General features: G+C 42.5%; 1 protein-coding gene across 1 annotated transcript in view; it reads left to right on the top strand.

Annotated features, from left to right (window-relative positions):
• Positions 1 to 16,492, top strand: part of unc80 (unc-80 homolog (C. elegans)) — a 58,443-nt gene that overhangs the window by 6,975 nt on the left and 34,976 nt on the right. Inside the window, 9 exon segments of the mRNA XM_032506750.1 lie at positions 7,073 to 7,346; positions 7,540 to 7,674; positions 8,039 to 8,255; positions 9,981 to 10,121; positions 10,797 to 11,065; positions 11,288 to 11,635; positions 11,748 to 11,879; positions 12,284 to 12,431; positions 15,112 to 15,260. Of these exon segments, the coding sequence (XP_032362641.1) occupies positions 7,073 to 7,346; positions 7,540 to 7,674; positions 8,039 to 8,255; positions 9,981 to 10,121; positions 10,797 to 11,065; positions 11,288 to 11,635; positions 11,748 to 11,879; positions 12,284 to 12,431; positions 15,112 to 15,260 (1,813 nt within the window).

The raw sequence follows: 16,492 nt of genomic DNA, 5'->3' as shown, positions 1-16,492 counted from the left end.
AACACACACAAAAACAGTAAGCATAGCCGTGGAAATAGAATGAAAGGCAGATCCCTAGAAATAGAGACATAGAAAAATGTAAGCATACGCTAGCATATTTCATGTGTCTATTTTATGTATTTGAATAGACATACATAGATATAGACACATGTAGAGGGTATAGCGTGAACTAGAATGAAAAGAAGGTCCCTAGAAATAGAGACACACATAGAATATGTTTGCACATGCTTGCACTGTTCTATGTCTCTATTTTTTAGGGACCTTCCTTTCATTCTAGATATACCTCTATACCTTCTATGTGTATATTTCTAAGGCTATGCTTAGTGTTTATGTGTCTGTTCCTATGTTTATGTATGCAACATGTGCATCAGGGTTTAGGGAGGGTTGGCACTTACCCCAAGGTTGCTGGTTAAATCCAGGCGTGTTTCTCCATATGTTAAAGCTTGAAATTCTCTGGTATGTTGTTGTATTCATAATCTAGATTACTGACCTTAATATTTAGTGCACCTCAAAAGAATCAAACCCACAACCTTCTGAATAGATCATGCCGTATTTATCACACTGAGCTATTTATGAAGCTAGAACTGTAAAGGTTGTAAGTTGTCATTACTGAGGAGAAAAAAATGAAAAGCTCTGAGGAGAGAACCTCTGATTGTCATTCCAGCTACTTATCCTGGTGAGATATCCCTCTGGATTAAACAACTTTTTGTTCTATTATTTGTTGTTCACACTGTGTGCCTAGAAATAGACACAGGCAGAAGGTAGGCTTTGACATAGATATAGACACATACTGTACATAGATGGAGGAGGCTTGGCATGTCTATGTCTATGTCTGTTTGTAGGCACATAGTGACAATGACAAATAATAAAATGGGAACTGTGGTCTTGCCTTACAATAGCTCACCAAGGTAAATAGCTTGGGTCATGGTTTGAGGTTACAGGATCAAATCCCAGCCATATCATCAGAGCTTTTCATTTTCTCGCCGCGGTAATGTGAACGATAAATACACACTCCAATAAGTACAACATCATAACAGAGCATTTCAGGCTTTAATGTGGAGGAGAAGGACAGGATTGAAATGGCAACCTTAGGGTAGGGGGCCAACCCGCCCTGCACTCTGAGCCACATGCCTCATATATAGATAGGAACAGACACGTAAACAGTAAGCATAGATATAGACACATAGACAGTATAGCATACACCTAGAAGGAAAGGGAGGTCCCTAGAAATAGCCATATCTTCTATGTGTCAATTTATATAGACAGAGAAATAGACACATGCTTGCATTTGCTTACACTCTTCTATGTGTCTATTTCTATGGCTACGCTCCTCCACATGGTAAAGCCTGAAAAGCTCTCATATGATGTTGTATTTATATTCTACACTAACATTTAGTGCACCTTCTAATTAAAGCAGGAGGCATTTATCACACTGAGCCATTCATGAAGCCAGAAAAATGGTGTTTGGACGTTGTATTTATTATTATTATTATTATTACTGAGGAGAGAAAATGAAACATTTGATGACTGAGTTTGGATTGGATTCTGCTACCTCAAGATCATCTTTACACTTCCTTATCCTGGTGCTCAGGATTAGATATGCTCGACCATTCCAAAGATTGTCAACCAAATCATGTTTGTCTTTTTGAATCATAGAATTAGACATATAGAAGGTATAGCATAGATATAGAGAACAGGAGGAGACCAGGGTTCACACCCACGTGTCCCTGAAACGTTCCTTATTTAACCTCCCACGATCTTCTGCTAAACCATAAAGAACCGTTGTGATTCATGGAGGATGTGGGGGAGGTGTTAGATTGGATTGCATAGGCAATAATTCACTGGACTGTCACCCCGAAAAACCAGCGTTCGTGTCTCGCTGTGTCAAAGACTTTTAGCACCAACGACCATGCATCAGTCAGGTTAAAGACCTGCTTGCTATCTGCCTATGGGAAAACACATAGAAAGGACCCTTGGGAATAGGAAAGAGATGTTAGGAGATGTTAGGACGTTAGGAAAGGTAGAAGAGAGTAGGCAAGAGAGGAGTGTTGTATTGTTATTGCAGAGGCCAGTAGAGTAGAGAGTGTAAGTATAGTAGGTACCGGCAAAGGGTAAAGAAGAGTAGCAGAGTGCAGAGAAGATTAGTAGAACAGAGATATTATTAATATGGGTGTCGGCTAGACAGTGAAACATGATATGGCCTCCCTCTGCTGTCCCCTCTCAAAGTGATTCATGTAGAAATCAATCATCTCTTCCTGCGCCATTTCTTACAACGGCAACAAGATTAAATGCCTTCCTGTCTCTCTCTCTCTCTCTCTCTCTCTCTCTCGCTCTCCTGGTAACAATATGTTTCTCCACAGTGTGTGGAGCTCTATATGCTCCGCAGCTCGCCAACCGCTGACCTTCATTCCGGCTTATTTATAGTGGACTCACGAACGCTTAGGCTCCCTCTCTCTCTCTCTCTGCTGCTCTCCCAATGATGCCAGAGGGGGGCTCTGCCCTTGTTTACCATCCTCTTTTGATGCATTATTAATGAAGCGGTGTGGCGGGAGTTAACGACATGCTAATATAACAGGAAAGGCCGTGACAAAGTGTAATTGATATGTGGCTAGTTGCGTGACAGTGCTGGAAAGGCTCAAACAGTTGCAAAACGCTCAAGTTCATGATGTATTTTTTTCATGATCTCTAATTTAACTATTAAACAGGCAGCTGTCAGATTTGTTTATGTCAATTCCTCTCGTAAATTTACATTTTTTGGTTTCATTGTTAGTTAGGCGACTATAATTTGGCACGTCAGTAACACTAAAATGTCCTAGGACATTATTTATTTTGATAATTAGAATACGTATTTTTGCAGGTTTGGTACATGGCACACATACTTTTCAGGATAAAGGAGCATGTAGTTTATGCTACGGGTCCCAGGGATGGGTACGTCGATGGCAGATATACTGTATGGGACCTTTATGAAGGAGGTGAAACAGAAACAATGAAAAAACAGTGCATATCATGTCTTTACCACATTGCTACTCACTGGTTGTTTAATTAACTCAAAATCATTTACACGTGGCAAAACCTATTTCTTTTCTACACATTTCAGTTCTACGTCTGCATTTACTAGAGTCCATCACATCACTGAGCACAGCCACGGCTTTCACTAAACACATTTGACTCTAGTCCTGTGACATATAACTGATAAAAACAACGTCAATACATTTCCGATTAATCATCCAGCTCTAAATTTAAAGTAGCCTACTCTATGCCATACACGTTTGACACTAACCGTCCGCCCTTAAGAACAGGTTACTGAAATGTATAAACTAAAAGTGCTCCTGTTACATATTCAGTGATGTTGCATAATACATCAGCGATGCTAATATACACCCATTTCTAATGGATGAAGCCTCGGCCTGGAAGATGAAGTTGTCAAGTGGTCCCCAACCTTCTCTGGGTGTTTCAACCCTTAACTGCAACACCCTCCAGTTGGCAGGTCAGATGAAAATGGCCAGGTCACTGCCCCCCTCTTCCAGGCATCCAGCAGCTCTCTTGTGCCAGAGCCAACAGGAGGCTGTCTTTCTCTGACGCTTCTCCCAGCCTAGGAACGGCTGTTCTCCGACCTTTGTCAATAGATTCCACACAGATTGAGCTGGGAATCCTCAACCTTTCGACTTCAGCCATGTTGCCCACCCCTCGTCCCGGCAGTCTTGGACAAGACGCTGGTATTTAGCTTTTTTCCTCTCTTCCGCTTCCTCACAGCCCTCCGACCACAGCACCGTCAACTCCACCAGGATGATCTTCTTTCCCTCTGGAGACCACATGATGGTTTCAGGCCTTGGAGTTGTGGACAGTAGAAGTGGAATTTCCTCCCAATGTCAACCTCCTATTCCCATCCCTGGGCCGCCTGCAGGAGATTCAGCCTGGCTTGGGTGTGGACGACAGTCCTTTGGCCGTCTTTCACAAAGGCAATGGTGCTCAGCAGTGGTCTTGCTTTGTCTGGTTGTTCCATCCTCCCTTCCTGCTCCAGGATGTCTGCGAGCACTGCCAACACCTCGTCATGGAGCCACCTGTATCTCCTCTGTGTCAATGCAATCTTACACCCTGACAAAATGTCTGCCATTGTTTCCTTTCCCACCACACAACCTGCACAGTTGGTCCTCCCTCATCCTCCACCTGTGTTAATTCATGGCGGTTGATACAGTCTCATACAATACTTGGAGTAAAAGGATACACGGAAGTGCTCCAGCAACCACAGTTCACTCCATGTGATTGTTCTCTTGGAGTGTTGCTTTCCCTTCTTCCTCAAGGTTTCGGACTTCATCCTGGATCATGGTTATCTTATCTGTGCAACACATCTGTGCATCTTATTTATTTATTTAATAATAACTGTGCACTTCAATATCTTATAAGGGGCTGTCTTTAGGGGCCAAGGGCAAAATGCATTTATACTTTTTGCAATTTAGCAATGCAAATTTATTTAGTTATTTATTTGTACTTTTTAATGGTTTTAATGGTTTTGCAATTTTATTTATTTATAATGTAAATGCTTTGTGTGTCTTTTTAAACTCGACTTGACTCTCTGAGCAACAACCGCACAAGAGTTCCTATGTGTGAAAACACAAATGGCAAATAAAGTTCTTGAATCTTGAATCTTTCTCCCTGGGGGGGCTTTGACCCTGTCTTCCAGTGCATAGGGTTTCCAGTGATGTCTTTGGAACATTCTGTCTGGTTAATTGCCGCGTTGAAGGCCCTCTAATGGCCAGATCTCATTCTGACAAGTACAAATACTTCGTTACTTTTAGATTTTTCAGATATTTTTACATTACTTTATTATTTATTTTTGGCGACTTTTTACTTTTACTTTTCCTTACATTTTAACACGAATATCGGTACTTTTGTACTTTTGTACATTTTACAAAATTGGCTCGTTACTTTAGTTTGGTACACAAGCTCGTCTATCACGTGTGATTGGGAATAGTCGAGAATAGCGCGGACACGCGCCTCACACCGCGAGCGGGCGCGCACGCCACACGGCGAAAAAAGTGAGAGAAAAGAAAAAGAGGCTAGCTGTACGGAGGATAATCACTTGAGATTGTGTCTGTGCATCTTTGAGAACTGTAAGTCATATAACTGATGTTGTCAGTTCATTTAAGCCTGTTGTTAGTCTGTAGTTCTTGCACATTGAACAGTTAGCTTGTTTGTGTTCTTCACCTGTTAGCCAGCTAGGTTACACCTAGCTAGGTCACGCCTGTTACCCAGGTTACACCCGTTAGCTAAGCTAGGTTACACCTGGCTTTTTCGATATAATGGCGATTGTTGAACGTCCTTGCTCATTAAGATAATGTAATTAATAGTGGGTTTAATGTTATTATTTATTAGCCTATATGATTCCTATGCATTATGTATGGTAGCCTTTACAATGTTATTTATTTAATTTATTACCACACACAGCCATAGCAGAGCTACCCAGGCCCATGTTTATACTGATGCTTGACTGTAAAAAGCATTAACGGAGAGAAGTTATTTCCGTCTCTGTTTTAACAGACACACCTGGGGCTTTATATCCAGTCCTAATCTAGTCCTCACTAAATTTCAAATAATTTCATAGGAGTTAGTTAATATTTTTGCGTCATCAAAACCCAATTGAATCTAATTGGATGGGAACATACACAGACTTCTCACAAAATCACAACTGAATTCATATCTTGCTACTCGGTCAGAATCTTATTAACCTGGAGTCCCAAAAAGCTATATGTTTTAGGCCTATTGGCAGACATCCATTGAACATGCAGCCAATGGCATATAAAGAGCCTTTTCTCCATGTCCACTGTAGTTTCTGGGCTTGCTCTCTAGTAACATCTGTCTGGTCCAGGGAGCTTTGTCATTCGCAAGGCTACTTTTACTTTTATACTTTAAGTACATTTCCAAGCCTCTACTTTTTTACTTTTACTTGAGTAAAGACGTTAAATCAGTACTTCTACTTTTACCGGAGCATTTTTTAACACAATTATCTGTACTTGTACTTGAGTACGGGAAGTGAGTACTTTTGCCATTTCTGCCTATATGTCAGGGACAGTCTGCATTTGGCGACTTTAAACTCCTCCACCATTGATGACAGGGGAAGCTGGAGCTGGTGCAACCTTATGTAGAGCCCAAGGATGTGAAGCTCGGGGGTATTCCCAATAACTCATTTTAAACATTCAGATTAACAAAGTGCATAGTCATTATAAACTTCAGCAGAGACAAAAAAAACATTCAGTGTACAGGAGCCATATTTACCACTTTGCCGCTGTTACTCTTACCACGGAAACGGCACAGCCTTACTTTTGTCCTTCTTTGCCAATATCAAAATCACTATAAACTAGGGGTGTGACGTGACACCCAGCTCATAAGACGAGACACGAGATTGGGTTCACGAGATCGAGACAAGACCAGATTTTAACATGGTTTTAAAAAACACTTAAATGAAGAAATTAGACTGGAAAAAAAGTCCTTTATTCAATTGTCACATGCATGAAAAACGAGCACTGGAAGGTTTTGTCATGAACTCAAATGACAGGCCTGTCTCCCGTATAACTAACAGGTGCGCCACACACACAATTTCCATGAAGGCAGACTCCAATTTTTGGTCTTAACTTAAACAGATAGAGGGCATTTTTTTTTTACAAAAAGACTATTCTAATCTTAATCATATTGTTCCCCCAGTGTTTTTCTTTTGGAAGTTTGACACTACTGTTCCCATCATGCTTTGTCTGTGCAAACGGTAATTGAATTTGCTGAACTACATGTATTCCAAGTTACACTTGGACACAGTGGTTGATGTATGGCATTGGAAATCGAACCCTGATCTCTCACACCAAAGGCATGTGTCATATCCACTGCACCATCACCACCTACTAAGTGGACATCAGAAAAGTTTTGTTGGACATGTAGGCTATACCGTTTCTGTTTCTTTTTGACTGTCTGAGTGAAAAAGGGGTGGTGTTAGAGACAAAAGGGTTAAACCATAGACTGTATATATATTCAGTATATGGGTCAAACCAGTAAAAACAACCTTGTCTCTTCCCTCTTCTTTAAGGACATCAGCCCCTGCTGGCCTGCCAACCTCCCTGGCCCAACGAGCACGTTATGCCACTTACTTTGATGTGGCGGTGCTGCGCTGCCTGCTGCAGCCACACTGGACGGAAGAGGGTGTGCACTGGGCCCTGATGTACTACCTGCAGCGCCTGAGGCAGATCCTGGAGGAAAGACCTGAACGAACCCCGGAACCTTTGGTCACGCCTCTGCCACGCCCACGCAGCAGCTCGATGGTGGCTGCCACGCCTTCACTGGTCAACACCCACAAGACTCAGGTAACATCAGGAGGACAAGGGCGCATTTCCTGGCAGAGGTCTCTATATACATGTTAACATATTACATAACGTATTTATTATTTTCTGTGCAGTGTAAATGACAAATTTCAAAGATGCATTCATGTAGTCCTTCAGATATCCATGCTACACTGACTGACCATACATCATCTGTATCCTCTGCGGTGTTTTGCAGGATATGAGTCTGAAATGCAATGAGGAGGAGAAATCTCTTAGCACGGAGACGTTTACAAAGGTCTCTCTGACCAACCTCCGTCGACAGGCAGTCCCTGACCTCTCCTCGGACCTGGGAATGAACATTTTCAAGAAGGTCAGAGCCAGACATCCAGATGGTCTCTTGTTCATGCTAACATGCTAATTGCATATGTAGCTGATTTGAAGTGTGTGCAGGATTCTTTCTAAACTTCTGATATGATTAGAAAGCTAGATCAGGGCAAGGAAGGCAGTATTAGCTGTAGGTCATATATGGATCAAGTAAAAAACTGTTTAAATTTTTAACTTTTCTGATTTCATTTTGGGACTTATTTTCCTGCCATTGACTTTGACTGACACAGTGTGTTAAGAGTGTGTTTACTTCATGCTGTGGTCAGTAAGAATAACAGACATTTACATTATAAAAGCATGCAGGACTTAGAGTATTGCAGTTGTTACTTGGAAGCCCTGTTCTGTTTCAGTTTAAGAACCGGCGTGAGGACCGTGAGAGAAAGGGCTCCATCCCCTTCCATTACACAGGGAAGAAGCGTCAGCGTCGTATGGGGATTCCTTTCCTGCTCCATGAGGACCACCTGGACGTTTCCCCTACCCGCAGCACCTTTTCCTTTGGAAGCTTCTCTGGCCTGGGTGATGATCGGCGGGCTCTGGACCGAGGGGGCTGGCAGGCCACCATCATGGGTAGGCAGAGTGAGACTGTTCATAATCAGAATAGATTGCATGTCCCCAGTTTGCAATATTGCCTTCTCTCCCCTAAGCTCTCACTTGGTGAGTCATAGGATTCTGTCTAGATCTGGCTGGCAGCTAGTGGATTAGGTCACTTCATTAACGTTGGTATTTCTTATTAGGTCTCGCTAGGAAGTGTGATTAAAATTTGCTCAAGGCACAAAGACACTATCGAGAGTTGGTGACTTTTTAAAGCCTTGTTTCCATGAACCCACTGGCCTCTTTCACCATAATCTTTTATGTCAATTCAATCAATCAATCAATCAATCAATCAATCAATCAATACTTTTTTGGTAAAATGTATGTGTATAATTTGGGTATACTCTTAGGTTATGACCTTGTGTAGGATCCGAGTGGCCTGTAGAAGTGATGGCCAAATGAAGCTTCATGAACCAGTGTCATCATTTTTTGAGCCCACTAAATGGTGCTATGGGCCATCACTAGCCTGTAGGTAAAAGCTTCTCCTGAGCCTGTTGGTACAGACCTGATTTATCTGGTACCTTTTTTTCCGACCTCAACAGTGAGAAAAGGCTTTTAACTGGGTGGTTTTGATCTTTAATGATTGTCTTAGCCTTTTTCTTGCTGCGCCTGGTGACAATGTCCTTTGGGCAGAGTGGGGCACCGCCTATTGTTGTTTAGCTGAATGAGCCACTCTCTACAGGGCCTTACGGTCTTGTTCAGTGCTGTTTCCTTACCAGACAGTAATGTTCTCCGTCTTCATGATGCAGCAGTAACAATTCCTTAGGGTTTGAGGGGATACCTGTAATTTCTCCAAGCGTCTGATGCTGAAACAGTCTCTGCCTTGCCTTTCTCACCACTGACTCAGTATGTGGTGCCCAGGTCAGACCCTCGGGGATGTGGACACCAAAGTACCTGAAGCTGTACACCTTTGCCTCCAAGGACCTGTTATATTATCCCTGCCTATTCCCAAGGTCCACTATCATTTGTTCATTCGTAATGATAGTCAGAAGTAGGTAGTTCCTTCAGGTACATTGTTGTCTTTTTGGAAAGAAGAAACTTTATAATTATTTGTCCACAAACATCCATACAATACAATGTGTCTGTGATCAGGGTTACCATAGCTGTATCGTCGGAAAATTGGTGATGGTGTTGGACAGCAAAAGTGTACAGAGAGTACAGCGGGGGACTCAAAACACAGCCCTGGGGTGCTCTGGTGTTAAGGATGAGGGTGGAAGACGTATGTCCTCCCACCCTCAACACCTGGGGTCTGCCTGTCAAGGATTTACGTACACAGTGGGGAGTTTAATCCCAGGTCCTTGTGCTTCATGGCGAGCCTGGAGGAAACTATAGTGTAACTCCGAACTGGAGATAAAAAACAGCAATCTCACATTTTTATTTCCATGTGAGATAGGGTGGTGTGGAGAATGTGTGCTATTGCATCTTCTGTTGAAGATGGGACAATAGGCAAACTGTAGTGGGTCCAGAGGGCTGGGTAGTGAGCAGCAGATGTAATCCTTGATCACTTGGTTTAGCTGCTATTTCAAAGAAGCCCTTTTCCCAGAATGACATTTTCAAAACAAATATGTGCAGGACATAAATGGGGGGACTCCTACAACAGTTGGCTGGCATTTTTGTGTGTGTTTGGGTCTGTATGTGTGTGTGTGTTTTATTCAACCTTATCAGTCGTATCTGTCTATCTGTATCTTCATCACTTTCCAGGCAAATTCACACGGAGGGGCAGCACAGACACGGCTGCAGACGCCGACAGCCTGAGCGCCAAACACTCTCATTCCCACCACTCTCTGCTCCGAGACATGCCCGACCACTCCAACAGCCACAGCGATAACACCGTCCGAGAGGGTAAGGAGAGGCAGAGCTGGGGTTAGTTGAATTGGTTTTAAGACCACGATTAGCTAAGAGCAAGTTGTCACCAAGTAAAGAGCAAATCAAATCTGAGAACAAGGCCCAAATAAGCTAATGCCATATTTCCAACTCATACAGCACTCAAACAGGTAATGGTAGGTAAGGTAAACAAAAGAAACCAGAAAATATCTATTTTTCAAATGAATATACAACAAGATAAACCAAAGACAACGTGCAGTAAGATGAAAACGCACACAAACACAATTATCAATCAGCTACAATGAACGCCAGATGCTGCTGGCTCCACTGAGACCTGCAGAGCAGAAATAGGACGGGCTTATATAACAGTAATATTCCTGTGACAATGCTAATTTACATAAAAATAACTCTGCTGGCTTTAGGCTCTGCTCCACACTGTATCCCATGCATGCTATTAGGTTCACTTAGAATGGTTAATTTCTCAGAACAATGTAGATATATAGATATCCTGTAAAAAAAAAAAAAAAGGAGAATGTAAGTACAGGTAAAGAAAAAGATGTTGTCGAGGTGAAAATAAACACAATAGAGTATTCAACATGTTATCCCCCCACGGTCATGGTTGCCCTCATGTAATAACAATGCATCACGGCATTTATCCAGCTGCACTTCACTGCCTCCCTTTGCCACCCACAGTTCGATCTCAGATCTCCACTATTACCATGGCAGCGTTCAACACCACGGTGGCGTCATTTAACGTTGGCTACGCCGACTTCTTCACCGAGCACATGAAGAAGCTCTGTAACCCTGTCACTGTCCCCGAGATCCCTGCGGAGCCTCTGGCTTGCGCCAACCTGCCGCGCAGCTTCACCGACTCCTGCATCAACTACTCCTTTCTCGAGGAAGGGGAGAACATTGAAGGGACCAATAACTTTGTGCTGAAGAACGGCATGCTGGACCTCACTGTGAGTAAATGATCCCTGTGAGCAAATACATATAACGGAAGTCATTGGCCTTCTGCTACTTTACTTACCAGCAAGGACACCAGTTGGATTACAAACTGAATTAATACAACGGAACAATTATCCAACTTATTACTAGCTCATGATGGCTTTCCAGTTTACTTTCTGCTTTTTTTGCCCCTCTGGTTTTTCACAATTGGTTGGACATTTCTTTTTGTATTTCAGGCTGTTTTACGGGCTCTCTATGCCGTCCTCAGCCACGACATCAGTTCCAGGATCTGCGACGTGGCCCTCAACATCATTGACTTCCTGCTGCAACTGGGCGTGGTGCCCGGCATGGGCAAGAAGCTGTCCAAGCCAGACAACAAGGAGAACCAGGAGGCACGAGTCAAAGACACAGCGGCCCAGGGCCTCGGAGGAGGCGCCCAGGGAAGTGGGGCAGTCCCGGGGGCAGGAGCAGGTGGAGGAGGAGATGGAGGCGGAGGTGGAGGTGGAGGAGGAGGGGGAAGTGGTGGAGGAAGTGGGCAAGGGAGCAAAGATGACGTGAAGAATAACAAAGATAATGATAAAAAGGTTTGTCTGTACTTTGGAAGTGGGTCATAGGGGTTATAAACTTCGGATATCTAAACATATCTACTTGGGGTCCTGTGGGTTCATGTTTGTGTCCTCCACTCCATGAAAACAGGAAGAGGGCTCCGGCTTCAGCACTCACCGCCTGGCTCTGACCATGCTGATAAAGATAGTCAAGTCGCTGGGTTGTGCCTACGGCTGTGGCGAGGGACACCGTGGACTCTCTGGAGATCGCCTCAGGATGCAGGTCAGCCTCTTTTTCTTGCATAAGCTGAGCCTCTTTTGTGCATGTGTGCAGTTTCCACAAATCAGCACCGCTTGTGATGCCTGACATATTCATTTTCCAGTGATTGTTAACCACATTGCTCCAATGGTGTGTTAAGTTTCATAAAACCCAAATGAATGCTGCAGCTGAGTTTCTGACTTCAATGAGAAGAAGCTGCAGTTGTATTTTAATGCTCATCTTTAGAATTTCAGTACATTAACTTATATTAACTCGGAGAAATACAATTCTATCTCAATGGCTGATATCTTTCATGAGAATCAATAAAATATGATGGAAATAGCACATTCTGCAAAGAAGGCCCTTCTTTTTCTCACTGACTTTTTCTCATTTGTCTAGTACATCCTGTTCCAATTCTTTCCTTTCAGGCCCAGAACTGCCTGACCAGCCTTTATAAGCTTGACAAGGTGCAGTTTCGACAGACAATGCGCGAGTACGTCAACAAAGACTCTCTCAATAACATTGTGGACTTCCTGCATGCACTGCTGGGCTTCTGCATGGAGCCCATTACTGACAGTAAGTATGGTGATGTGTGTGAGTGGGACCAGATGCAGATGGTGACACACAAAAAATATGTATATGCAAGAGTAACAAATGCACAAATTAGGGTGCAACTGGGTTTGACTGATATTGATTTTCAATGCTTAAACGATTCAGGTCAGGATGGATGCTGTTTATTTGATCACAGAGTTATTTGGTGATATTTAGTTTAAATTATTGATTAGTCATTTGGAAACAAGAATCTACATCCACCCTAGGAACTCTATTAGGCTAAATGCAAAAGTCAGCATGCTGACATGCTCTCTTGACAATGCTTACATGTTTAACAGGTAAAATGTTGCCGTTTATCATCTTAATGTAGTGTGTTAGCATGCTAAAATTTGCTAATAGACACTTTGGTCATAACCAAATACCTGCAAAGCTATCAACATTCCCATCTCCCTCAGCAGTATTCTTTTCCTTTTTATTACACTGTTTAGTGCTAATAAGCCAATGTTAGCATGCTAACAGGCTAAATTAAACAAAATAGTGTGCATCCAAAATAGAGAATATCCACACATTATATTAAATACATTATACTTACCATACTTACATTCAGAAATGTGCTACACAAATAAAGCTGCCGTGCCTTGACTTGCCTAAAGATTCTCTATAACTGAAGATTACTAGTTGGGCCAATGGTATGAAACGGTACATACGTCCTGTCTCCTAAGTGGGTGTGGCCTTGTTTGAAACTGTAGTGAGCGTCATGGATTAAAAGTTATTTTTGGATAATTTTTTATATTTTCTGTTGCTAAAATGACATTACGGAAATTAGTTTTGTTAGGGTGTCGCAAACGTTAGTCACCGTTAACTAATCTGAGGTTTCAAGATCTCGCGAGAGTTTGTTCCTGAGACAGAAATAGGTCTCAAACAAAAATGTATCTTTGGATTTGTACGTCTAAAAAAAAAAAAAAAGCCATTTTAGTGTCAGAACAAATGGGTGCAATGTTTACCATGGTGACTATGGGCCAAAATAGTTGGTCATAATCTATGTTTGTGTTCACTTCTCCCATTGGAATCAATGGACTCGGGACCTGCAGCGTCTCCTAAACCCACGTGACCCAGATACAGAAAATTACTCTGCGTTTGGGCGTCTCAGGATCTAAAATATCTTGGATTATACCTGCATAACATCAGCATGTTATCCATGTAATTGTGAGCATGTTAGCATGATTACCTAACTAACCTGAAGCCAGTTAAACCGAAGTATTAGAAAGATTACAAAAGTTCCAAAGAATCTCCAAAGTTTCAAAACTGAATCCATTTTCAAAGTAGTTGTCAATTAATTGAGTAATCATTTCAGCAGTACTATACAGAGGATTACACTCTTTCTTACAAACTTTCTTATCTTATATTATACAATTACAGTATATTTTTACCTCTTAATCTATATTACACTCAAAGGTCTAATGCGGCTGCTACATTACAGAGTAGTATGTAATAAAAAGCGGACAAAGCTGAATTGTACAGACACTGTCTCACCCCACACTTCGACTTTGCATTTCAGCGCTATCCCTGTTTATATATCTGTTTTTTTTCCCTTTCTCCTTCCACTGCTTGTCTATGCCCCCTTTTGGTCGTCCTCCTCTTGCTTCCATCTTCCCTCCTTTCTTCATCCACTTCAATGAATCCTTCCTTCCTTACTCACTCATCCATTCTGTACACTTGCCAATCCAAAGCTTTGCCCATTACATCTCTTTTCAATCAGTGGCGTTATTGCTGAGCATTGAGACACATTGTACATGCCAATTCAGTTTTGCACTGACATTTGAAGTATTTTGTACATGGTAAATACAAACAGCCCAATCACAGCTTACAAACTGTACAATTGGCAAGTTACTGAACCGATGACTGTTTTAATTCTTAAAGTGAACAGGGCACAGTGTTTAGTTTTTGGGTGTGTGTGTGTGTGTGTGTGTGTCAGTGTGTGTGTTGTTGTTGCCTGTGAATATCTTTGCGTGTGAGTCTCGAGGTTACCTCCTTCCGGAGGAGGTGGGGTGCCAAACACTCCGACACCCGCGTACATGTCTATGCTGGCTTGATGTCAATCAACTTGTGCCCCGCCTTTTTTCTCTTGCAGAGTACGGCAGTGCAGGTGAGAGGTCCAGGAGGGCGAAAAAAAGAAACATCGGTAGATACACATGATCAATAATTAATAACAGCCATAAATAATAGCAATAATAACAATGAATATACTCACGTGATCAGACCCTTCCCTAGGCACTGCTTCCATCGCTGCACCCCTCACTCTCTCCGAAAGTGACAAAACTCACCTGCAACAAAATTTAGACTTGTATGATTACATCTGGTATTTATAGAACTTATATATTTTGCATAGACATAACCGGACCAAGAGAATAAGCCTCATACTCTAAGTTTTTTTTTATAGCAGGCCTTAGTCACTTGCATGTGTTCCTTATACCCCACCCAGAATCCTTTTCAGTTTGCTTCTCCCACCATATGCCTTATTGACCCTTTTCTTTTGCCCCCCCCCCTCCCCAATTCTCCCTTCCCTCCCTCCCACCCCTCCTTCCCTCCCTGTTGTACGGGCTTACTGATTTATACTCAAGCTGGTCATCTGTCAAAAATGTTCTCCCCCCCACTGACTAAAACCACCCCCCTGTGTGATCCGTGGCCTCCCTTTTGCTTCCAGACAAGGCAGGCTTTGGGAACAACTTCACCACGGGGGACAACAAGTCCGTGGCCCAGACTATGGAGGCGGTGGTGGTGGGATGCATGTTCAAGTCTCTCATCACCCGCTGCGCCTCGACCACACACGAGCTGCACAGCCCCGAGAACCTGGTGAGTGGTGTGCAAAATCATACTTTCCATCTGTCTCTTTCTCTGATATCATTTCACACTGTCAGTCTTTGTGGCTCGCCGTTGATTCAGTCTGTGCTCCACATATCAGAATCAGACACTCATATTTCCTTTTGCAGGATGTTGTAGTTGAATTATCATTTTGTACTGAGTCTAAAGACAAACAATTACTTATGCCGCCTTTGTTAGTCATGCCTGATGAATTGGACATGTGGGCTACTTCATCTCACTGTGTGAATAAAGACAATAACTTCAGCTCTGAGAATAGCTGAAATTATTATTATTCTTTGCCCGGATGCATTTCACAAATTAAGAATAAATTCATTGGAAATGATATCAACTGAGTTCTATAATAACAGACCTTGAGTAGACAACATGCTGTATATTTATCCTCCAACCATCAACTTGTTTTTAACATGCAGTGCACGCCAGAGTGCTCCCAAGATCCCATGAGTTACTTGGCAGGTCCTACCTGTCACAAAGTCATAATAACTTGCCTTTTTGTGTCTCACGTGATGGCTGCTGAGTGTTTCGTCAAAGACCTTATATTTTGTACTCAAGGCCAAGGCGAGCTCATTTGTACAGCAAACACAGAGGCAAGTCAAGTAGGAGGAAAAGGAAAATAAACTACAAAATTAAGAGACCAGATGTGCAGTTTCAGCAGTGATAGTGCAACAATAAAACATACAATCAAGCAAATAAAACAGCAGTATAGAGAGTCTTGATTTTGATTTAACGCTTAGTTGCATAGGTCATTAATACTTACAGTCTTCCATATGGGGTGCAAAAGTGTTTTTGTTTTGTTACCCAATCTTCCTACCCTATGTTACCCTATCTAAGTCTATGTGGATCTCTCCGCTAAGAGCACTGCAGTACCATGACCACTCGTGGTGCTGAGAAAGCCTCGAGGCTGGCATGACTGGTGTACGTTGGCGGGAGATGACACACTTTTCAAGTCAGGCTTTTTTCATGGCACAGGATCAGAGGCCACCCACTCACAATCTGGAGCTGTTGTCTTGACAAACTCGAGCATGCTCACATATACTCTATCATCCATTTATGACGTGCAAACACACAATGTTTGATGCTGATTGTACAGTAATATCAACCTGGTTTTAACTACTAGCTGTCAATTTCTTTTGGTGCAGAGCAGCAAAGCTGCATCAACCCTATTGTTATTGCCAGTATTGTTATTATTCTTCCTAAGAAATCCA

Source organism: Etheostoma spectabile, chromosome 24 (assembly GCF_008692095.1).
Source record: "Etheostoma spectabile isolate EspeVRDwgs_2016 chromosome 24, UIUC_Espe_1.0, whole genome shotgun sequence".
Taxonomy (NCBI): Eukaryota; Metazoa; Chordata; class Actinopteri; order Perciformes; family Percidae; genus Etheostoma; species Etheostoma spectabile.
This window is presented reverse-complemented; position numbering and strand designations above follow the sequence as displayed.